This window comes from Haliotis cracherodii, unplaced genomic scaffold, assembly GCF_022045235.1.
Source record: "Haliotis cracherodii isolate W230 unplaced genomic scaffold, xgHalCrac1.p SCAF_5, whole genome shotgun sequence".
Lineage (NCBI taxonomy): Eukaryota > Metazoa > Mollusca > Gastropoda > Lepetellida > Haliotidae > Haliotis > Haliotis cracherodii.
The window spans coordinates 66,773,221-66,799,094 of NW_027266308.1; the positions used below are offsets into that span (position 1 = coordinate 66,773,221).

The following is a 25,874-nucleotide window of genomic DNA, read 5'->3' on the forward strand; positions in this document are numbered from 1 at the left end:
GACACACACACACACACACACACACACACACACACACACACACACACACACACCCCTCCCCCCCCGAGACACGAGCTCCAAAAGTACAGAGACCCGGGATTGCGGGATAGAATATATAGGTCTTCAGCAACCCATGACTGCCGTAAAAGGTGATTATGCTTGTCGTAAAAGGCGACTAAAGGGATCGGGTGGTCAGGCTCGCTGACTTGGTTGATGCATGTCATAGATTCCAATTGACTCGATCAGTGTCTAGGCTGACAGTGACCGTCTACAGAAATCTACAAATTTACCTTAGTGTCTGTTTGACACATCTTTAATCACCTTTCAATGATCGGCCAGTTGATCAATGATGACTAACACATGTAATCGCCAAGGGTTTCTTAACAACTTCGGAAATCTCTCCCGTCACGTTTATCGTGTCAGCTATTCTGACGTCTTGTACTTGATGTAAATGTATTACGACTCGCTGTAATTGTGACTGACTTTCTGAGGTAGTCCTTAATAGAACTTCATCATCTAATGAACATTTCATCTAAAGAAACTACAAATGTTGTCCCTGCTAAGCATGTTTAGCATACATAAGCTCATGTCACCTCTCGCTTTGAAGAACTACTTTATTAAGTGATGCAGCTGGTTGTTGTATGGCTGTCAGTGTAAACATGAAGTCAAACACATTAAATGTAATTGTGTATAGATAATATGCAGCATCATAGAATGGTTTACGTATTTGCAAAAAAAATGGGTAAATATAGGAAAATTATATCCTTGTTCTGATATTTAGCTTTGCATTTTTTTCATTCTTTCATTCCAAAAAGTGATTTCAACTTTTTCAAAGGTCATTGCAACGTCTTATGATATCAGCCTGTTCTACCGAGAAAATGATAAGGTGGTAATTATTCATTGAAAGCAAAGGTCATAATTGGAACATAAGAAAACACATTAAAACAAGATACTGCAGTCAAACATTTTCAATGTCTATTGATGGGTAACATTACACAGACAATAAGAAAGTTACTTCGAATTAGAATATTTATGTTACAGTTGATGACAACATGATGCCCTGTATGTTTCAGAGTATCCACGTCTAGAAAACTGCTTGGACCAAAAGAATCATAAATGCAGAAGATGTGTTACCCCTCCTGCAACTGCAAATTATATATATCGGATGCAAGAAGACAAGAAAAAATGTTACCGTATGTGTCATATGTTTTCAATTCCTGATGTAAAGTGACATACACTGTGAGACATACCTATAATCCAAAGGTATCCGTTTCATGTTTATCGCCATCAGAACAAACATGATAAAGGTGCTGAAACTAAGCTCTGTCCTAAATGGTCAATACGGTCATATTGAATATGACAAGTACTATTTGTCATTGGTACAAAAGATGTATCAAGTAATAAATCATAAGTAGCTTAGTTATTCAAGGATATTAGTTTCAAGCTTATTGTCATTGTTCATAGAAAATTTAACACATAACTCTAAACAATCTGGTAATATTTCTTCAATTTGACGACATACATAATATTTCCATAATTCATGAGGGATATGAACTGATACTGACGGAATGTTGGCTTCCGCGCATACAACCTTGAACTTATAGCAATTTTTCCTTGCAGGTAGTTGTGAGAATATGACTGGGAATGTCACACATTCACTATTGTGGTTACGTCCGGATAAGGAACACTGTGACGGTGAGTGTATCAACACATGCACTGAGCGTGTTATCTATTGTCATCAAGTACAGTTCTTGCTGAATACTAGACTTTTAGCAGTACCTGTCTCTTTCAAAATGAAAATAATAAATAATATGTGTTTTCTAGTGTGTTCTGAATGCATATAAGTAATATAATGAGTATCTGATAATATAATTTATAACATACAGACTATAATGAAGCAGTATTTTTCCTGCCTCTGTAATAACCCATGTGTCATGTTGTCTGTATTCCCCCACACTCTGTTCTTTCAACATTGTCCTTTGTGGTGTCATGCCTGTTAGGTTCCTTGTCAAATCAACAGTGTAATCAAAAGAACAAATGTGGCAGTGAGGAGTGACACGAGTCACTAGTAAGTGAGTGAGTATTCCAGTTATATCGCGACGTGTCAGCTTAATGTGGGAGGAAAGCCTGAAGTGATGCAGGTCTCAGACGTTTACCACTTCGGTGAAACCCACGAGCACTGGTATGGTGCTGACAAACCTAAAAACATAATCGGGGCGAACCAGGATTCGAACCCACAATCATAGGTTTCTGGCGTGCCCAGGGACGCAACTCTGCACAGCGGCTCGCGGCGCCTTAGACGACTGGGCCGACCGTTTCCCGGAGACAAGTCACTAGACTGTATAACTTTTTAAACAGGGTTACTGAACTTGAATAGGACTGTTAAGTAGAGCTGGATTGTTCGCTGTGGGAAAATAGGGAACGATGGCATATTTAAGAAACATATAGATGTTAATGAAAATTAGAAAAAGCTATGACAACGTGGATAAGAGGAAGAGATGTAAAATGTGTGAAACCAATGTCTGTAATATTGCTGGAAGAGGTGTATTTACTCTCTGTTTTCAAATACTGTGCCATATCATTATCTTACTGATACTATTTCAGCCACGTGCTCGTACGTGAAGGACAGGTGGTGCTGGCCTGGAACATGCTCTGATGGTCTCACAAAGTCATGTTTGTGTGATGCCGGATTCAGAAGGAAAGACAGTGCAATATGTGACGGTGAGTGAGTGAGTGGGTGGGTTGCTGGGCGGATTCGTTGGTGGGTTGGTGGACTGGTTGTTTGGTTGGCTGGCTGGCTGGTTAAGTGGGTGGGTGAGTGGGTGTTTGGTTGCTGAAACAATTTGAGTAGTATGTAGATAATATTAATCGTTTTAATATAAGCGAACGGTTCGTCAGGAAAGATGTATGGCATAAATAACCAAGCAGTCAAGCGCGATGTGAAAATACAAATTATAATTTTGATATAATTTCCAATTTAATTAGTGAGTCACTTAGTTAACATGTACAGTATTATTGGTATATTTTGGACCAATTTGTGACTTGAATTAGGTATACATATACATATTATACAATAGCAAATCTGTCAACGAAGGACAGTATCGCAACTAGTGTATGGCAGTTTCTTTTGAATGCAGTATTAGAGCATGAAACAGTTATGACTTTACATTACAACATAAAACCAGGCTGTTGTTCGCCAGCAAGTAGTAGTGATTACTTGTAGTTATAATGTCTATGCATACATAGAGGTCATCACGCTTGTGTGTTTGGGGATGTAAATATACCGTATTAGGAAGGAACACTGTTTTTAGCGAGCCTTGGTGAGCTTAATACATATTGTTTATTCCTAATACAGGATATTTACCATCCCCAAACACAGAAGCGTGATAACCTCTTTATCACATAATGTCATTCTTCAATTCTGTGCTTGAAAATCGCCTTCCATCCCTCACAACCATTGCCGAAACATTGCAAGTTTTCATGGAATGTGCGCATTAATTAATATATATATTACGTAACAGGGTAAGTGATGTGTCAGTCGGAAAGTGACATTAGCCAATATAGTTCCAACTAAAATCTGTTTCTTATGCAGTGGCGAAACAACATGTACGAAAATAACAATTGCCTTCACAACTTGTTTTTACTTGCCTTTCGCGGCAATCCATCTGTCTGTTCGCTAGAGTAACTGCCCTTTGTCAAAGGGAAGCCACGGTCAGACGTTGTTGACAGTCGGCCTGTCCTGTCATACCGTTAGGAAGTGCTGTCATATGTACACACAAACGAAACAAGGTAACATATTTCGGCCAAATCAAATTATTTTAATTTGTGGAAAAGGTTCCAAGTCGCAGAGGTCTACATGCACAGAAATGGCAACTTGATCCCCTTGTGCCCTCGCAATATTGTTTCGCAATTTATATCTCCAAATTTGCTCAAACTTATAAAATGTAACACAAAGACACTGATTTTCAGTACATTAGACAGTTCTTTTGATAATGATACCAATTACCCCAGTAGTTTCCCTATATTCCCGATGGTAAATTCTGACTCGATCGTCGAATGACAAGCGCGACTGAAACACTGAAAGTAGTCCCTACATGACCTTTGATATTTGCAACTATATCCACATATGATCCCAATGGAAATTACTTTTATCCGTTGGCTTTATCCTGCCCAGAAACCTATCAATTATATGATAAATGTTTTTATAAATTGCATGAATTCCTTTCACATAAAGTGCGTTTTGTGTACTTTTTGGGTAGTTGACACAAAGGCCACATTGCTCACCTGCGACGTTGGAATAGAAGACCACAGAGGTAACATCAGGAAAAGCAACGGCACTGGCAACATGACCGACTATTATTCACAGACAGACGTATATATCAACATACAGCCTGAGTCTATGTCCTTCAAAATCACAGCACACTTTCAACAGAAAGTATCATCCTCTCCGTCTGTGTATATTGGTCGAACCTACATTGGCATCGTGGACAGCAACGTGACAGTAACAAGGAGCCTGCCAGGTAAAATGAATGTTGGACTAAATATCCTATGGGTGAAATGTTTTTGCTTTAAAACGTGATTTGGGATGTATCAGCAGCAGCAACAACAACCACATCATCATCATCAGTTAGTGAGACCTTAGTAAGTTGCAATCACAAAATCATGAAGTACAAAAAAAGAAATCGTATACATGTCAAGGTTTTTGGAATAAGGACATCATTTCTGGAATAGATACTGATGACTTAGATTGATATGTTGTATGGACAAGATCGGTTAATTACAGAAACAATTTAAGACTGGACTTTCACTTTGGGTGAGTTCATTGGAGTATCAACCTTACTAGCGAGAGGGCCAAACTGTGTGAACGTCACAGCTTGCGAAATCAATTCATACATTTGTTTACTTCCCTCTTGTTGTACCTCGAAACATGCAGACAATACGTGTTACTTCATGCCTCAACTAACAGATATGCAAAAACCAGCTGTGTCACAGAAATCAATAGTTCTTAAAAACGACATAAGTATATGTGTAGTCAAAAAGGTCCTTAGTAAATTCTTTTGTAGTGGTGGTTTTGTAGCTAGGAATTACGTCTAAGTCACAGAATGGCAGACACGATTTACGGGGAGATTTGCGAAGTTGTCATCGAATCTGGCTATTAGGTGTTTGTCATCATTAATCAACTGGCTGATCATTCATAGGTGAATATAGTGATGTGAAGAATAGATACTGAAGAAAATTTATAGATGGCTGCAGATTGTTGATGACTGTCATTGACAGCCAAGGAACGTATAAAGTTGACAGGTTGGGTCCGCACTTCATTCTTCATTTGGTTCCTAAAATGGTTCGCAGCGAGGATACTTTTAAATGTATGCAAAAACGCAGAGTTTAATATTGAATTGTCTAAATTATCAGAAACATTTCTTGTGTATTTATTCTAGAAGGATTTCCCGAGGTAATTCGAAATATGCCGTCTGTATTTACGTCATTTCAAGAATCACAGTTCCTGAACGTAGAGACGTCGAAATGCATTGTCATGTCAACGATCATGTCACCGATCATGTCACTGGTCTCTTGTCCAATGGAAAAGCTACATATCATGGACACTTCACATTAAATTTATATTTTTAACCATGCCCGAGACATAATACAACTGATCTGAATAAATGTTACTTGCATATGGTGAAAAGGCGTTGATCACCATATGGATGTCATGGCAAAACAAATGTACACTGGCAGTCTTTCTGAACAAGGAACTGCTAACGTCAGTTTTGAAGCTATGTTGCTCATCCTTCAAAAAACATTGGAATTCGGACTGTCCACTGTACTGTCACGTGACGATTCCCAAATTGAAGGAATATGTTAATCCAGAATAAATACTAAAAGAACCTCGTGTGAAACAAATAAACAACCAATAAGCGGTATGCAATCAACATATGTATTACAAAAAGTAACTAGGTTTACAAAATCAATACACATTACTGCAAAGCAACTATAATGCACAGCACAGTACAATATCCAATGACAGTATAATAACATGATGGCAGTTGTCGGTATCAAATACAAAAAAATACACTGGGGATTTCAAAAGGCTGAGTGATTGTCAGCGATCCTCACACGAAAGCTAGTTCCGATGTGATGAAAACTGCGTGTGAGATACCTAAACACGCTCTTGTCCCATTATATATACAGCCCAACATGCTATTGGGAATTTCCACACAGTCCCTCACAACACAGAACATTGAATTTGAGGTAACATACTATCACCGTCCGCGATATACCGGACCAGTAGTTTACACACCACGCCAGCATCTATAGTTATTTCCTGACGACTTATCACTGTCCAAACACAATGGAATGTGAGCGTCTACCGAATCTCAACAGTAACAATGTTACACAGTTACAATCATTGTTAAACAATACAATACACTGCCACAGAATAGTACGAACAATACCATACTCAGTGTTGTTTAAAGCAATCTAACTACTTTAGCATTTGACAACTAGCAAGAGCACACAGAATCAACTACAGAGTGTCGTTTTAATATTGTTTTGAAACGTTTGGCAAAACAAGAAATAAACTCCACCAAATCAGAAAGAGAAAGATGCTAACCTTTGGTAACAAATTTGTTAACTAGCGAGCGAATTGATGCTTTTAATTCCAGTAACATTCTCAGACACACATTTGTTTCAAATAATGTGTCAAATTATTTCATAAAGTCTAGTGAATTCTACAAACGTAGAACACATTTCACGTGCATCACATAGGGCCGACGCACACACTGTTCCTACAGTTAAGCCTAGCTTTAAACGTTCTTGAACATATACTCTTCAAAAAAAGAAACTTAACATGGATGTAAAACCACTTTTTGCCAAATATCTAAAATAATTACATTAAATGAGAACCAAATAAGTCAAACAGAAAGATGATGTGTCTATAATTCGCAAAAACACATGCAAAGCACATAAACCTAGCGTTTGGGGATCAATTTTACAGCTTCATCCAAACGCAACGCCTGTACAAAATGTGCAGCACAGGATCCTGCATTTGGGCATGCAGCCCCCTTGCTGAATGGGTATAAAAATCCACATCAACGGCTGTTCATACTGTCCTTATGACGGCAGTAGAGGCGGTGTCAGAATGCCAAGACTGAATGCAGCTCAACGGAACAACGCCATTGGGAGATTACAAGCTGGAGCAACTCAGCAAGAAGTGGCCAGGCACTTTGGCGTATCCAGACAGACAATCTCCGCACTGTGGACCCGATACAACAAAACCAACAGAGTTGACGACAGACCAAGGTCAGGAAGACCAAAGGTGACAACCCAAGCACAAGATCGATACATCCGGCTGCGACACCTCCGAGACCGCCACAGCCACGTCTACAACCACACAGATCCCTAGGGTACGCAGCATATCAGATCAAAATCAACAGAGTGAGGGAGGCTGGACATTTTGCACGAAGACCTGTTCGGCGTCATGTATTGACCCCACGTCATCTGGCGGACCGCCTGCTTTGGTGCCAACAGAGGGTTAGATGGGCACGTGCAAGGTGGAGAAATGTACTGTTTACTGACGAGTCCTGTTTCCTACTCACACGTGCTGATGGGCGCGACCGTGTCTGCAGACGTCGGGATAAACGTCACGCCCCCAACTGTATGCAGCAGGTTGTCCTATTTGGCGGCGGGAGTGTCATGGTATGGGCCGGAATTCATCACGGTGGTAGGACGCCTCTCGTGCATGTGGCAGGTGCATCGACAGGTGTGCGTTACAAAGACTTGATCCTACAGCCTTACGTTCTTCCTCACGTCAACGTTCATGGCGGACAGTTCCAGCAGAACAACGCTCGACCGCATATTGCACGTGTTTGTCAGGACTTCTTCCAGCACAACAACATCCAGACATTACCTTGGCCAGCCCAGTCACCAGATATGTCCCCGATTGAGTATCTGTGGGACGAGTTGGATCGACGCATTCGCAGAAGGAATCCACCGCCCCAAACACTTCCGGCGCTTCTTGATGCACTTCAGCATGAAAGGCAACACATCCAACAGGTTGTTATTGACAACTGGATTGCATCTATGGGTCGTCGATGTCAAGCGGTGATTGATGCACGTGGTGGGCACAACCGTTACTGGCATTTTCTGTACCCCTGTGACATTAACTGTATCGTGTACGTGTGTCTGTCTAGGTGACACGATTAATGTTTTGAACATTGTGTACATTGATCTTCAAACAGTGTTTCAATTATGGTTTCTGTGTCCTATTTTGAAACACTCGCATTATATTACATTTTGAAGAGTATATTTGAAATTTCGGTTATCCAAACAATGTTCGAACATTTTAGGTTTCTTTGAATGAATGTCAACCATAGTTAAAATAGGTTAGACCTTTTCGACAACGGATCCGAGCGTCTGGCCTTAAACCGCACGGCAAATCATTGTACATTATTTTTCACCTGTATTGTGTATGTCATTTGTTATTTACGTGTTTGTTTGCAAATGGTATTCAACAGCTGCCAACATGGAGTGCATAATGACCAAGAAACGACCATTTATTAAAGTGTAGTAAAACCTACTACAAGCTTAGTAAATATACTACCGCAGTTAGAAAATTATGAAAATATAATTCTTTGAAACATAAATAGTAATCTCAAATGATTAGTACATTGTTCTAGTCTACGATAGGCCACTACGATAGTTAATTAAGTAATTGGTTAATAAAATCTACTTACACGGTGGTGTTTAAGTGGATAGAGAAATTCAATTCAATAAGTAAACTTCACTAACTATTTCTGTCAGTGGATAATCATAACCTTGCTCAGTTATTCTAATATCACCCAAGCCCATTTGTGGTGTCCCCCGCCGTGATATTGCTGGAATATTGCTAAAAGCGGCGTAAAACCATACTCACTCACTCACTCACTCACTAATATCACCCAACAACTTGCTACCATTTGGGATAACTAAAATCAAGGTCTTTTTTATATTTACAGGACGTATTTGAAACACGTGGAATTAATACTAGGTGGATTCACAAAAACACGAAGAATGTATCTAAAAGGAATCATGTTCAGTTATGACAAAACATTTGATTTTTCAACTTTGTATAGTATCCTACCGCGCAGCATATTTACGGAAAATGTTGTTAAACCGAATTCGAATTTTGTCAATGGACTGTTTTGACGATACAACTGTCTCTGTGTCTGACAACTGAGTAACATGTAAATACAGCGACAAAACCTGTTCCATATCGCATAGAACTAAATCTCTGCATCGATAGTACGATTCCGATTATATCATACGCATGTGTTTATGACTTTCTTTCAAATAGTGTTGATACCAGATGTTCCCGCAAAAGATGAGAGTATACGACCCCACCGGTGCCACCTGTCACAAACACATGCAAAAACAAGCCAATTGTTGAGTAGAAAAACACTGAAGAATATCCCCCAGTAATACAACTGTTAAATTATATGACATCATCTTCTCTCCACTAACGTGTCCTACCTCGTAGAGGATTTCCAGAGCATTAACAGTTTCGACAACATTTGGCCATATACATGGTAGTTATTTGTCATGGACATGGACTACTCTACTCATTTGAACATTACGCATGGTTATACATTTTATGATATGTCTGACATATAATTTAGACATCCCACTCCTTGTCGCCATCCACTCAATTTCAGAATGACCTTTCATGTAAGTGTATTGATCAAATGTACCATGGACAGCGAATTTTTTTATGTTTGGTGTTTGAATATTTAACTAAACCAACTTCTTTCTATGTTAAAGGTACAGAACAGACTCTGTCATCCACTACATTGAGGGGAGGTGGCCACTGCAACGCGACTCTCTCGTCATCCACACCTTCAGCACTCATGTCATGTGACAAAGTATTGAATGGTTCATCTTCCCTGCAAAATGGAGAATGGTAACTAGGGTTACTATTGACTTACAGATACGTCCCTCACAATGATGAATGAGCTAATATGATTATCAACAGATTCTCATATATGTAAATATAGTATGCAATTTCGGGTTGATATGCTTTTTTATTGATATTATTGACCATGCATGCACTTTGATTAAACAATTATGAGCAATAACGTGAAAAATGATACGTTTATCATGTATTATTAGGCTATATGGACCAAGGAGTGTTTACTCGGCTGGTTTGTTTTATTACTAAGACCTGGAGAGAACTTATAGGAGAGATTCACTCCACTTGTCAAACAAAAACACACACGCACATGACATTATCACTGCAATTCATATCCGTCATAATCAACACTAAACATGACTTTACCGTGTACACATTTAAAATTATGCTTTCAGGTTATGTGGACGAATTAAGGTTTATTCAGGGGGTTCATTTGAATACAAGAACTTTGATGGGCACATCCTTGGCAACAACATATTTAACTCCCTTGAGGAAAGCAAGACCATTTGCTTCAGGTACGACAACGTTGCCCCTGTTCACTGTACAAAAGATTCAAGGTTCCCATGTTCCTCTGACAGTCCCCTGCGTCTATCCACAAGAGCAACTAAATCTCCTAACATCACTGTTGGGGTGTCAGGCTGGGTAGACCCCTATCCTGAGTCTGGGAAACAAGATCAAGCCTCAGGAGTGAAGTACTTTAAGGTGGATGTTTATGGTATGAAACTCCTTGGCCTTGATACGCTGGATGTGGACTATGCTAACCATGTGTTTGAATTGGATCAGCTGAAAGGAAACAATACGAATATCTCGGTCTCACTCCCAGCAGAACCTGCCATGTATGTTACATATTTAGAAGTTCATGATGTTGCTGGAAATGTCCGATTTGCTCGACGTTTTCTGTTGTATGATAATTCATCTAAACTTGAGCTTAATACAAATAGAGCATTGAATGTCACATCTGCGTCAGCGGACACTAGAAATACTTGGCAAATTCACCATGGAAACATTCAGTTAGATTGGGACGAACGTTATCATAATGATCATTATGTAACGAATGATTATTTTTGCCATGTGAAACCAGACACAAGCAATGCAATATCAGGTGTATATGATCAAGTTACAGGCATTGTACCTGTCATGGGCACTGAGAGTATCCATGGTATCACCAGTTTTAAGTATCAATGGTGTCTCAACAATGGTTCAAACACGTCGTGGGAATCCGTTCCTGATTTTACCAACCAGTCTTTGAGTCTTAGTCTGAATCTGACGGATGGTGAGACATATGAAGTGTGGATTAAGGCCCAGGACATTATGCTGAACACCATTGTGGAGTCTGTTGTGGTGCACATAGACAGGAGTGAGGCTGATATTGCTGATACCTGGCTGGTGAGAGATGGAGCGAGTCAGATATACGTCCACAACAACACAGATCTTTCTACAATGGTTCTTCAGTTTCGAGCATGGGATTTACACAGTGGGATCAAATCTGTGCTATGGGCGCTTGGGACAGCTAATGTGGCATCAGATCTCGGAAACGGGGCGCTTCCTGTCAGGAAACTAGATGATCAGGTAACACAAATTTCTCGTTGAAATTGGACACAAATTGGAGCTTATTGTGAAATGTTATTTTTTGTTGGAATTCAGATTAAGTTTATCTCGAGTTTGTTTCATATTAATAAAAATGACATTGCCTTATTTAGATGTTACATGCATTTTCTTAACCAGGCAGATCAGATGTGTTAATGCAAATGGACAAACATTTCTGTCTAGTCTTGGACATTATTTACAATGTACATACATCGCATGAGACGACGCATGGTCACGCAGGTAGCCAGGACACACTGATTTGTTGAAGATTGAGATAACACTGCTTCTGCAGATATATTAGACAATCCGATGTTTGACAAGCCCTGTTTTCATTGATTGGGAAAGTGTTCAACATGAAGGTAAATTTCGTCAATTATTAATTCGTACTACTTGACTGATTTTAAAACAAAACTAGAGTTTGTGGTTTTAGTGAAGACACCATACAACACTATCTTTTGTGCATTACATTTGTGTTACCTTTTTTCGTCTACATATATGATATAATGATTATTCGATGCCAAGCAACTTTAACCTTCGAAACTCACGGGGATCAAAATACTTTATGAATCCAGCACATCCGAAAATACACAATTGGTATCACGTCTAAGCTAATCTTAGTATTTCTTGTTACAGGTGGACTGTCCACTCGGGCCAGATTGTTACTGTCCATCTGTTGGGCCTTGTGAATTCCAGAATTATACGCTCAACTTAGGCAGCACTAGTCTTAAAGCCAACAATACCAACACAGGACAACACAACAGAGAGTATTACTTCACCCTCTCGATAACCAATGGGGCCATGCTAAAGAGTTTTGCTCACCTGGATGTGCTGGTTGATGGGTCTCCTCCTCAGGTCGGCGTTGTTCAAGAGGGAAGCACTGACGGTCCAGACATAGATTACACCAGTGAGGGACATGTGCTGATCAGTTGGCAAGGTTTCATAGATCATGAGAGTGGTATCCGATATTACATCGTAGGGTTAGCAGACAGATGCCTTAGTCTTGACGAATTGAAGCAAACAAATGCCAGTCATAACATCATTCAAAAAGCGACAACTGAAAGTTTATCCCTGGTTTTCCCAACCGAAGGTAGATATTTTACTTCACTTGTTGCCGTAAACAATGCTCTTGAGCCTTCTGCCGTTATTTGCTCAGATGGCATCACGTTTGATCTCTCTCCCCCGATTATTGAAAACATCAATCTACACCAAGCAGCTTCTTTATCAAGTCTCCATTGCATTGGTAATCACATATGGCTAATCAACTCTAACATGACAATGGCTAATCTTCCAATGGTGTCACGGTGCCTTGAACGATGCCATGATTACAACCAAGATAGGAATTTGCGTTTTCCTACTGTACATGCAGGTTACATAAACAATGAGACAGCCGATAGTCTGTGTACGGATCTACCATATCTGAATGAGACTGTAATATATGTGCCGTTTCACAAGCTTGTTCTTAACTGGAGCATAATTGAAAGTGAAAGCCAGATTCGCGATTCCTACATAGGGTTTGGGTATGATGTGTCCACTTACAGCAAACCAGATGTGGCCGACTATGAATCTACACATAGAAAAACAAGTTTCCACAGTCATGAAACTGGTTTTGACAGTGGGACAGAGTTTTACATATTTATCAAGACTGAAAACAAGGCTGGTGTCGGGTCATTTGCGACACTCGGTCCTGTGATGATAGATGACACCCCTCCAGACGTAAACGGGACACTCGTACCAGAAATAGTTGTGGATCATGTCAGAGTCACCTGGACTAATGACACATTCTATGATCCTGAAGAAGTACGTCAACAGTTTACAGTTACATATCGGGCAGGTAAGTATCAGGTGCAAGTTGAATATACATACTTTTGAATTTACGAGGGCCATTCAATATATAACGAGCCTAACCTATTTGCTACTGCTCCTCACTTCTTCTTTTTCCACATAACCACCATTGAGGTCTATGCACTTTGTCCAGCGATGTGTGAGAGTTTAAAGCCTGTTGTGATAGAAGCCATGGGGTTGTTCGTGTAACCACCCCTCCACTGCTGTCGTGAGTTCATCATCGGACCGGAAATGACGTCCACGCAGTTCTTTCTTCAAGTTTGGGAAGAGAAAGTAGTCGCTTGGTGCCAGGTCTGGTGAGTAAGGTGGATGAGGCAATACTTTGAACCCTTTCCGCTTCACTGTGGCAACCGCAAGTCGACAGGTATGCACTCTGGCATTATGTTGGAGCAGCAAACCTTTTCTGATCTTTCCACGACGTTTGGCAAGAAAGGCAGTCCGCAAACGGTCCAGGAGATCGGAGTAGTAGTCTCCAGTAATAGTCTGGCCACGTGGCAAGTAGTCAATGAGCAAGACCCCTTTGGTATCCCAAAAGATGGTTGCCATGACTTTGCCAGCCGATTGTTGAGTCTTAAACTTTTTGGGACGGGGTGAAGCAAAGCGAGTCCACTGGTTACTCTGTTCTTTGGTTTCTGGGTCATAGTGGTGTACCCAGGTTTTTATCACCAGTAACAATTCTCTCCATAAAGTTGTCTGAATCCCGACTGCATTGCGTCAAAAGTGCCTGACACATTGACGCACGTACAGCCTTCTGATCATCACTCAGACATTTCGGGACCCATCGGGCAGACAGCTTCCTTATACCCAGACGATCATGCAAAATGGTATGGACACTTCTCTCTGAAATGTCCAAGGCCTTGGCCATTTCTGACACCTTCATTCGCCTGTCTTTGACAACCAGTTGTCTCACAGCGTCACTGGTTTGGTCATTGGTCACCTCTACAGGCCTGCCAGGGCGTGGCTCATCTTCCAGGTTCACCCGACCCCCCTTAAATTCTGCAACCCAGAATTTGACCTGTGCATACGAAGGTGCACTGTCACCATAAACATATGACAATTCATCATGTATCTCCTTTCCCGGTTTCCCTTTTAAGTAGAGGTACCTAATAACAGCCCTGTATTCAACCTTTGACGAAAATTTGGCAGAATCTACCCTTGCCATCTTTATAGATCACATGTGTGACTTCAAATACAATTTCCTCAGTGAAACTTTGTCTATGCACGTGACATACATTGGCGCACAGCACGTGACAAGCATGCAACCGTTAAGATCTGATAAATAGCTTAGGCTGGTTATATATTGAATGGCCCTCGTATATGTAGGGTATAGTTTATCCTTCATTACTATTGTTGACCCTTAGAATAGGTCTTCAGCAACCATTGCTTGCCGTAAAAAGCGACTATGCTTGTCGTAAGATGCGACTAATGGGATCGGGGGGGGTGGGGGTGGGTGGTGGGGGTGTCAGGCTCGCTGACTTGATGCATGTCATCGTATCTCAATTGCGTGGATCGATGCTCATAATGATGGATTGTCTGGTCCAGACTCGATTATTTACAGACCGCTGTCATATAGCTGGAATATTGCTGAGTGTGGCGTTAAACTACAAACAAACAAACATTACTATTGTTTTACATGTCCGTAACATTTCTACGTTGATGTTGTCAATTGTTTGTCTGCCAATTAACCTTGGCTTGTTTTTTTTCTGAACCATCTAGAGGGGCACCCCTGAAACTTTAGGTGGATGTTTACCATTATGATATGGCTCATATATGGTCATGTTGGTTCATTTTCAGTCTGTTGAAAACAATTAAAAAAATCAACTTATGAATAGGCTCAGGAAACTAGAATAAAGTTAAAGGTAGTGATATGAAAGTCATGTTTACATTTTCATATAAAAATAATCAAACTCAAATCAACTCAAATCATCTAATTTTTTAAGATAGATCATCTTCCAAAAGAAGTGCGTGCATTGATAGGAAATGTACCATAAACAATGGGTAATTTCAACAATATCTGATAGCAAAGTCATAATCAGAATAAAACGGCCAAGGAACGTAAAAAGTCAAAGTGAGATGGAGCTACATGTTTATAATAATGATAAATATCTATGTGCTAAAATCTTGGTCACCGCTCACAGATAATATCTTAATATCAAAACGTAGAAAGTTACTATCCAAGGACGTTTACAGTCAATGATGCCAAACTGTTCTTTGATTACACAGTCAATTGATATGAGAAATTCATATTTCTCATAGCTTTCCTTCCAATGTATCTCGTATGCAACTGTGATTTGATGTTATGTTTCATTTGATAACTGCATAGTACAGAGGTTGTATGATGTTTTTTACAGTTATGGATGAGGACTATGTCACACCAATCCTGCAGAGTCCTTCTGGGGCAAATAAGATGTGTAAAGCTGAGGGACATGCTGGCTGTATTCAGTATCCATTAGTTCTTCTGCAGCATCAGGACTCCGAACTGGGAAAGACGTGTCTCTTTGAGTTGTATGTTTACAACTCAGCAGGCCACTTCACAACTGTAAGAACTGACTCGATCCGTCTTCCATCGCTGTTCCCTCCAGGTCCAGCTGTTGTCATTGATGTAGATCCATCAGATGTAGACTCCTTGATAGATGTTGACTTTCACCAGCACTATTCTGCTTGTGCACACTGGTCTGGATTCAAGCATCACAGAAACGTTACGTATGAGATCGGTATCGGGTCATCAGCAGGTATGGATGACGTGGTAGGGTTTACAGTTGTCACTGGGATGGACACCCTCACTGCCTGCATTAACTCATCCTCTCTCAAGTTGTTTGCAAGGTACTTCACATCAATACGAGCTAAATGTTCGGGTGGAGAGTCTGTTTCATCATCAGATGGATTTATGATTGTGGCAGATGCCCCAAATTCCATCTCTGTTTTTGATGGTCCGACATGTGAACTAAATGAAGAGATGTTGGTTAACTATCTTGATTTACATAACCTTTCTCACCACATGATCGTGAACGTTACATTCGACAAACCACTGCATCTTGGACACCACTACAGTACTGTAGTTAAAAATATCACTACCTTCAAAGGCTTCACATTTTTGTCCGATGATGTATTCACAACTGGAAGCAACGTGATAGATAATTCAACATATCAAGTACAGTTTTTTCCTCTTACAACAAATGCAAAGTTCCGGTTGAGTTTATCAAACGGAAGCAGTTTAAACATTTATATGTACAGATGTGTTCAAGATGTTGACTACCAGGTCTCAACGGCATCCTACATAATGCACTGGGAGCCCAAAAGCGAATACATGAAGTTTGCCACTCATTACCATCTCCACCTCCTGCAAAGGCTATGTAACAATGAATCTTCCGAGACTTGTGTCAGCATCATCAGAGAAACAAGGGTTGAAGCAGGAAGGGCCACGGCACATTTAACCAATTTAAATCTGAAAAGTGGACAGCATTATTTGGCCTCTGTGTCGCCTTGCTATGGACACATATGCCTCTCAAGTGAGTTGTCTGATGGTGTAATGCTATTTGGAATTCCAGAGATTGGGAATATGGTCTCTGTAATACAGGATGAAACTGGAGCTTGTACAAACATATCTATTGAAGTGGCAAGTATTGAGTGTGCAGCAACTAGAAAGGTATCTCGGAGCTGCATCATTCAGTGGGCAATCACCAAGTCCGAATCTGATACCAGTCCAGCTACAAGATGGATGCCAGTAGAAACAGCCTCTTGTGATGTCAAGGTAAATATACATTGAATCTGATTAAGCAATATATAATTGATATATAATTTCAGAATCAAACAAAACAGTGCATAATGCATGTCAGTGATACAAATGACATGTATTCATAATCTATTACTAGATCTAATATTCTGCCTGTCATATATCAAACTGAAAGCAAAAATTGAATCATTGGTTCTTATTTCAGACATCCAGATGCTTGAAGCTACCAATCCACTCATATCAAAAGCTGTTTACTTGTGTACGAGTGTTCTGCCCATCGGGGCAGTTTGGTTCTAAATGTATGGAGCTGACATTGAACCCACACGCTCAGTCTTACAGTGAGCATGCACTGTTTGAACTACCAGCCGATGATCAACGTCTGGCTAATGTCGAGGATATTCTCCACAGTGAACCTCTAGGCACAAGTTTAAAACTGCTACATGAGCTGGATGTTGACTTCATCAACAGCAGCAGCAGAGTGAGTTCTATCATCACCAACACAGCTGGACGTAACATCACATGGTTCATCATGAGAGGAAGTCCACATGTTCCAGTGTATGACTGTGACTCGGATGAATCATGCTTGGCATGGAAATTTACACAAACTGGATTTGTCAGGTTCCGCTGGATAGACTTTGACGATGCTGAATCATATTATATTTGTGCCAATGTCAGTGGAAATAAAGAAAAGGAACTATCGTCCTTCACCATTTGTGGAAATGGATTTGTGGTGGACAAGACTCCTCCTGTTGGAGGTTCTGTCAGTGTAATTAACACAGTGTCAGGCTTCATCACAGATTCCTCACATATGTCCATCACATGGTCTGGGTTTTCTGACAAGCAGCCACCTGGACTTGGCTATGCTCATGCAATCAAATCATACTCACTTGCAATCGGTATGAAGCTGTTGAAATATTTTAAGCACATCTGATTCTATATATCGTCTAAGAGAGAATAAAATGCATTGAATGAGTCTGATAGCAATTAAGTTATGTTTGTTTTATAAGCACTTTTTTCGTAAATTGGCATTTGAACATTGTTTAACGTTGAACTTTATATTTTAAGGGAACTATCCTCATGGTCAAAATGTCAAACCATGGACAATGATTGGTGAACGCACATCATTTGAAGCACATGATCTTTCAATCAAGAGTGGAGAAGTGTACTTTGTCACCATAAAAGGTTATTATATGGAATGATAAAAAAAATCAACAAAATCCATTTCTATAATCATAAGAGTCCATTGTATGATTCTGACTACATCATAAGTATGTGTTTGTAAATCACTAGCACAAGTTGGTGATCCCAGGTATCTGTGAAAATAATTGTAAAAATCAGACAATCTGGAAAACAATCTGACAGAAATTCATAAACTGTATTGGCGGTCACTTCACAAGCAGTTTTAGTCATTGCAATTTCATCAACTGCATTTCATATACACACAGAAAATTAAATGCACCATTTTCATATATTTCAGCTGAAGACCATGTCGGTCATATGACAGAGAGTATTTCTCCTGAAATAGTAGCCGACCTGACTCCACCTGTATGTGGTGAGATCCATGTTGAAGGACTGTTCCCGCACAAGAAGGTTTTGAGAACAAAGACACTTCACATCCACTGGAGGAATATCCACGACCCTGAAAGTGGCATCGACTCCTACCATCTAAATATTTTCACATCGGTGAACACAGAGATGCCACATTTACATTTCACCACGGGAACTAAATCTGCAAATATTCACATTGATGATACGTTTATTGAAGGATATGTTTATGAAATCAGAATTCAGGTAAACAATAAGAAACATAAAAGGAATCACTGTTGTTGAAGCATGAGCATTGTTGCTACAAATTGTTTCTCTGTATTTCTTTAAATTAAAGGCCACCAACAACGCCCAGCTTCAGTCTCTCTGCACATCCAAGCCATTCATCATTGACAACTCCCAACCACATGCTGGTATTCTTCGAGATGGTTACGAGGACATAAAGGTGATTTTTGTATGTAACATTTCAAAAAGGTAAATTATAACCCATCTCAAATGACAAATTAACTTTGTGTTGAGGGACCGCCCATTTCATAACTTTTCCCGGGGGTTGTGGGTTTACCGAAAAAAATCATTTGTTCCCCAAAATTCTTGAAAAGATAATTACGCTTCAGACTGTTGGAAAATAACAAAAATGCCTGCTACAAAAATAAATACATTGTTGCAATGTGTTAGTCTTTAAGAAAAATCAAACTCAAGGTTTTAAATATTTTTAAATATCTGGTTTTGTAGCTGAAGCTGTAACTGAAAATATATCTAATCTCAATTCAAAATCGCAGCAATACACCCCACCCCAAGGATATCAAGGGTCTGTCCCTTATGGCAATATTTCATCAAATGTTGTTTATATACATTCTACATTATGTTCATCAACGTATATTTATAGCTACTTCCCTTGTGTTTCGGCATTGGTCCTTTCCTTTGACAGAGCTTGGAACATGAATCCACATTGGTTTATGCAGTTTATTACCATTTTAATGAAAGTCGCAGAATATTGCTGAGTGCTGCATGAAACAACAAATAAACATTTATCATTTCTCTAAGGATGAAGTAGACTATCAAACAAGCACAACGGAATTAGGTTGCCACTGGACTGGATTTGACGACCCTCACTCTGGCATCCAGGGCTACAGAATAGGACTTGGAACTTCACCTGGGGTTTTGGATGTTCAGCCTCTTCTGTCTGTTGGACTTCGGACAAGTACGTATAGAGCATCAAAGTTGTTCTAATTAACTGTTAATGTATTACATAGCTTCTGTTTACACGTGAACACACATGAGAGTATACTGTATATGAATAATGTTTCAGGTTATAACTGGACACATGCCTTCATCCCTGGAGTGAAGTATTACAGCACAGTAGAGGCATGTAACAATGCAGGGCTCTGTGTTACTGCATCTTCTGATGGCGTTGTTATGGATGGATCCTCACCTGCAGCTGGTGTTGTTCTTGTCGGTCACACTGACACTCATACCAAATATCACGGTCACAGGTGAATTGTTTCGAATACATTTGTAGTGTATCAAGTAAGATAATTATTGTGTCAACTATTTATTCACTCATGCAGATCATCAACGGTTGATGTATCAGCCTCCCCATCTAAACTTGTTTTTACATTTGCAAATGACAATAAAAACCCTTTCAAATGAAGTATCATAAAAGCAGAATCGATTGTACGATTCCGACTATATCACGAGCATGTGTTTATGAATCACTATCAAATAGTGATGGAATCAGGTAAAACGTTGACAGTTGGAAAGTTTAAGTCATCCCTCCTGTCATACAGTCTTGTGGAGTTTTTGGTCACTCTGAATACATAGATCTAAATATGCACTGGTCTCCTGTATTTCTAGTCCAGGTGGGTAAAACAGTGGGAGTGGATTGGTTTTATGATGGTTATTGAATGATGTCAGATCATTGGTGGACTGGAAGCTTATGTTTTTTAGAACAGAAGACAATTTCGTTGCACTTACCATATTAGTATAGTTTATGCACATTTGCAAATTGCATTGGAATTCCTATCCCCGACTCAATATTTAAGATACATATTTTTATATTTCACTGACATTTAATTGCAGATCATATGTCCACAGTAAATGGGTTGGTTTTGACGACGCAGAGACAGGAATCCATCACTTTGAGTGCTGTATTGGACAGAGATTGCATTATTGTGACATTATGAATTTCACCAACACAGCCCTCTCCGATTCCTACTTGGCAAGTGGGCTGCACCTGCCGGTTTCTGTTCCTCTGTTTGTCACAGTAAGAGCGTACAACCCTGTGGGTCTGTTTGTCGAGGCTGTCTCACCCAGTTTTGAAGTTGATGCCACTGCACCAAAAGCCATCGACAGACCAGTGTTCATGTCAACAGCACCAGATGGACCCGACAATATCACAATACAATGGGATAACAGTCTCCTGTATTCAAAGTGGAAGTTCATAGACGATGGCAGTCCAATACATAAGCACATACTTACGTTTAAAACATACCACGAGGCAGCAGTAGCAGTCGAACAGATTACGTTAGGACCACAGACCAATCACCTACTTATTCTAGAGAAAGATAAGAGACTTAGAAATGGAGATAAATATCAACTGTCGGTGACTTCCTGTAACAGGGCAGGGTTGTGTACAACCTCACACAGCAACGACATTCTGATTGATTCTACTTCTCCGATACTGGGAGGCTTTAAGCCACCACTAACGTGGCAAACCATGAGCATCAATGGATCCGAAGTAACATTTGTCAATCTTACCTGGTATGGCTTTTCAGATGCAGAATCGAACATTTCATGCTACCATATAAATGTGGGAGCATCGTATGAAGGAGGCGAACTAACAAATGGTACAATCACAGTCAACCATGACCCATCAGTGAAGGAGCAGTCAAGCACAATCCAACTATCACAGACACTTAGTGGCGGGAAAATTGTTTTATCTATTTGGGCTGAGAATTCTGCACTACTAATAAGTCCAGTTGGTAAAGTTACAGTATCAGTCGTAGCAACAAATACCAAGACTAGACGTGAAGGAATACTTGAACTACAGCGCCACTCCTGTGACACACACTACTGCACTGACGACTGTACATGTGCTGTGGTTGGGCGGAAGTGTAATCCACCTTCTACACCCGTAGACTGTCGCGATATGTCTAATAGTACATCACATAGGCATCCGGATGTCCGAATATATCCTAAAGCCCGTAACCAATCTGGCGTCTATGCCATACCTTCTCTGTCTTGTATTGGTGGACATTGGGAGACAACATTTGAAATACAACGATATGAATGGAGCATGGGGCTGCTTAACGAACCATTTGGGGCTGGAATATTTACAGCTAGTGAAAGTACCTGGTATGATGTTGGGAAGAGGACTGAGACTGTTCACTGTCTGCCATATGGTCGAGCTCTTGAACATGGAGAAGACTATGTAATCTACATTAGGGCCTGGTACTCAGATTCGGAATACAGAGTCTTCACATCCTCAAGTATAAGAGTCGACCACACACCCCCTTCTGTGAGAAGAGGCAGGGCGCTAAAGGACTCAGATTCATCGTGCAACAGAGACTTTGACATCTTCAACAGCAATCACAGTGACATAACTGCCTGTTGGCAAGGATTGTTCGAGGAAACGCAAACAAACATCGAGGAATACATAGTCTGGGCTGGTGTTACTAAATATGGTAATATATTCATAGCAACATACGATTTACATATTCATCTCAATATTGACTGAAAAATAATAAATTCTGGTTGATATGGCATTGGGGTTTTATTCATTTTCTCCTCTTTGTATCCATGGCCATACTGCAGTTGTTACATTCATATTATCCTCTGTGTAATCATTATCTCAATATTTTATTGGTAAATTATAAAAACTGGTCGTTTTGGAAACATATAGCAGTTTAGTTCATATTATCATATGCGTATTCATTTTCGTAATCTCTATAACAGCTTTTATTTTATCCAGGTACAGACCTGTTGCCATATCAGAGTGTAGGCCTGACCACAGATATATCCTTACCCGTGGTAAATATGACTCATGGTACCAAGTACTATGTGGGCATTCGCGCCATCAACTCCCTAAACATGTCTGCCACTGTCATCTCAGATGGTTTTGTGGTAGATGCAGACATTCCAGTTGGTGGACACGTCTTCAACACTGAATATCATCGAAGTAGATTGACACAGTCTGAGAACTCATCCTTCGGTGTTTCGTGGCATGGATTTCAAGACCATCACTCAAGTGTGAAGCAGTATCATGTTCACCTGAAGGAGGACAACTCATCAGAAACTGTAGCTAACACCACAGTGACACTCAGGAACTCGATTGTCTTTGATGACTTGAATCTAGAACATGGACAATATTACACAGCGTCTGTAGTAGCAGAGGATTTTGCAGGACATCTTAGTAACAAAGTGACATCCCTTCCCGTGTTAATTGATGTGACTCCTCCATATGGATTTGTGTGTAAGAACTTCACAAATGTCTCCATCACCAACATATCCTTTGAGGAAAATAATCTTCCATCTGGTTTCCTGAATGTATTTAATGTTGCTTTACCTCGAGACACTGGTTCACATTATCGTGTGAGGGTTTCCATTCAGCATGATCATCTCAATCATGAAGAGGCTCTGTTTTCAGTGGGTGGCATCCACATCCAGATCCCATTTGTTCTGAGATATAATCACACACTGTACTGTGCTGAATACCAGTTTACACTTGATACAGAAACTATGCATGGCTCAGCTGTTTTAGAAGTTACTATTCAGAGTAAAGAAACCTTCCAGGATGCAAATATAGAAATAGAACTATGCACAGACAAAGAGAGAACACAAGGGTCAGATGTAATAACAACACGACAACTTACGCCCTCACTACTAGGTATATGCACCAGGTTGATGGACCCTGAAAGCGGCTTAAAGAACATAGAGATTGGAGTTGGTACAACACCAGGAGGGTTTCAGCTACAGACCCTTCGCCATGCAGAAGCTGGATTCCACCAGTTGGTGGAAGTCACCGCCACCCATGGGACGCCAGTTTATACAACAGTCATAGCTGAGAATGGTGCCGGACTGAGGACGCATTATCTTTCTGACCCAATTGTGCTCGACCATACTCCACCCAAAATATCAGATGTAAAAGTCCACCTTGTTTATTCTGGTAGCAAACCTTCTGAAACAACACACGCATCTGGATCCTGGTCAACTGAAGACGATGAATCAGGAATTGCTGCATGCTGGTGTGCTCTAGGTAAAGTGTGTGTTGTGATATCTTCCAACTATCTACATATGTATGCCAACCAGAAGCATATTATTCCCTGTTGCCTATTGTCAACATATTGTTCCAAAAACGTAATTTATGTTTATAGGGTACAAGAGACTGACATCTGATGTCCATAGTTGGGTTGCCTCCACGGGCAGTACATCATGCCAGATACCTGTTCCACATCCATCCCATGGACTCCGACTGTACATGAATATTCAGTGCACCAACAACGTGGAACTGAACACGCTTGTCACGTCAGACGAACTACAAATTCTCTTCAGACCACCATCAGCTGCTGGTAGCAGTGTTGACTTTGTGGTGCAGAACAGCTACAGCCAAAATGGGAAAGACGTGCCACAGTCTATTTTGTCCTGTCTTGCTTTTCAGTGGACATGGCCAGACCGGGAGTCCGTCAGTCACTACCAGTGTCGGGTGACAGGCATTGAGGAATGGACGAACACCACCTTGAGGTACTGTGAGATGTCAAGCGTGCAGCTGAAGGATGGGGAGAACTATACAGCTATGGTTCGAGCTGTAAACATGCGCCAGCAAATCAGCGAAGAAATATCAGCTTCAGTGGCTACAGACAGTTCAGCACCAAGACTTACAGGTACAGTTAAACTGTCACTACATATAGTGCCAACACTTATCGTGTGACAGTAAGCTGTCATAGGTTTCTTCTCTTAAATCTATTCAAAAGGTTATCGGAAGTATACACATTATACAACCACAAAAAGATTTGCAATCGTTAAACAACATATTGATCTAGATATATATATTCAACTGATATATTACACATTGGAATTCTGGAATAAAACACATGCCAGTCCGCCCACACTAACCCACGTATAATTGCAGTACACAACCACACCGATGTCATAGTTTATTTGGCAGTAATATTGCTGGTAATAATGTAGCACAACATTCACAAAGTCACTCCAATTTTTTTAATGCACCAACTGTGGTATAATTTTCCTTATCACATAATGATGTGTTTCTTCAAGCTACTTGGTATGAAGGTGTACAGGAATTTACAGTATTTTAAATTTAAACACTACTCACTGAAGACATTCCTTCGTCTCTGATCAGTTTCATTCATGTTTGCACACACAGGAAAGAAAGCATTAGTTCATTGGAGCTCGGACAGTTTGACGGTATCCTTTCGAGATGTGTTTTATCCTAGAAGAGACCATCTCACCTACACCATCAGTGTGGGCTCCAGCATTGGCTACAGCGACTACATGCATCTGTACACTACACGTCACACTGACGTCACAGTCAGCGTCCCGGGCAGCACATCAGAGATTCACGTGACGATAACAGCCCAAGCACCTGTTGGCACTTACGAAACCTACTCTGGTACTTTCACTAGAATGGACTGAGTTTTTTCATTGACAATTTGATTTACATCAATGTCAGCTTGTATATGTACACCTCTGAATGTGATTGGTGTATAGTTTATTGTGATAGATCATTACCATACACTAACGTTTTGCTTATAATCAGGTAGTATGTGCAGCAGATATATATATCAATGTAGAATTTTTTATTACTGTTGATGTTAGTATGTGTGAATCTTTTCATAAGACCCTCTGTTTTGATTATTGTAGAAAGTGATACTTTTAAGTATCGAGACTAAGAACTTTCTACCAATTACGGTAATTATTACAATATTCCACACATTTATTTTTAGATTGATATCTATGAACAACATTAGATTTTTTCATACTTTTAATTTTTTTTTAAAATGAGTGCCTAACTAAAATCTTTGACATTTGTTTTGGATACTTTTTGCATATGATTAAATACCATACTGAACACAAATGTTGGGTATAAATATTTTGGGCATATTTTTATGAGAGTGAGTGCTTCGCTACAAAAAATATCCCCCAAAATATTCATAATCCCTAAAAAGACTTATTCTGTATTAATTGTGTAGTATCTAGTTTCTTCCT

The 25,874-nt window shown here is 40.1% G+C and overlaps 1 protein-coding gene across 1 annotated transcript; it reads left to right on the forward strand.

Annotated features, from left to right (window-relative positions):
* Positions 1-738: 738 nt before the first annotated feature.
* On the forward strand, positions 739-25,301 carry LOC139443850 (uncharacterized). Its single transcript, XM_071224749.1, has 19 exons — positions 739-742; positions 1,074-1,193; positions 1,621-1,695; positions 2,605-2,721; positions 4,260-4,520; positions 9,796-9,934; positions 10,339-11,512; positions 12,164-13,361; positions 15,724-17,123; positions 17,311-18,001; positions 18,171-18,287; positions 18,583-18,896; positions 18,988-19,095; positions 19,695-19,851; positions 19,960-20,143; positions 20,730-22,333; positions 22,621-23,904; positions 24,023-24,529; positions 25,033-25,301. Exons 1-19 carry the CDS (start codon positions 739-741, stop codon positions 25,299-25,301), a joined length of 9,723 nt encoding a protein of 3,240 aa, XP_071080850.1.
* The last annotated feature ends 573 nt before the right edge of the window (positions 25,302-25,874 follow it).

Excerpts from the sequence above, each read along its gene's own strand:
- LOC139443850 (XM_071224749.1), top strand. Across the intron at positions 13,362-15,723 it reads TACAGTTACATATCGGGCAG|TTATGGATGAGGACTATGTC; the intron begins GTAAGTATCAGG and ends TGTTTTTTACAG. Across the intron at positions 18,897-18,987 it reads TTTATGAAATCAGAATTCAG|GCCACCAACAACGCCCAGCT; the intron begins GTAAACAATAAG and ends TTTAAATTAAAG.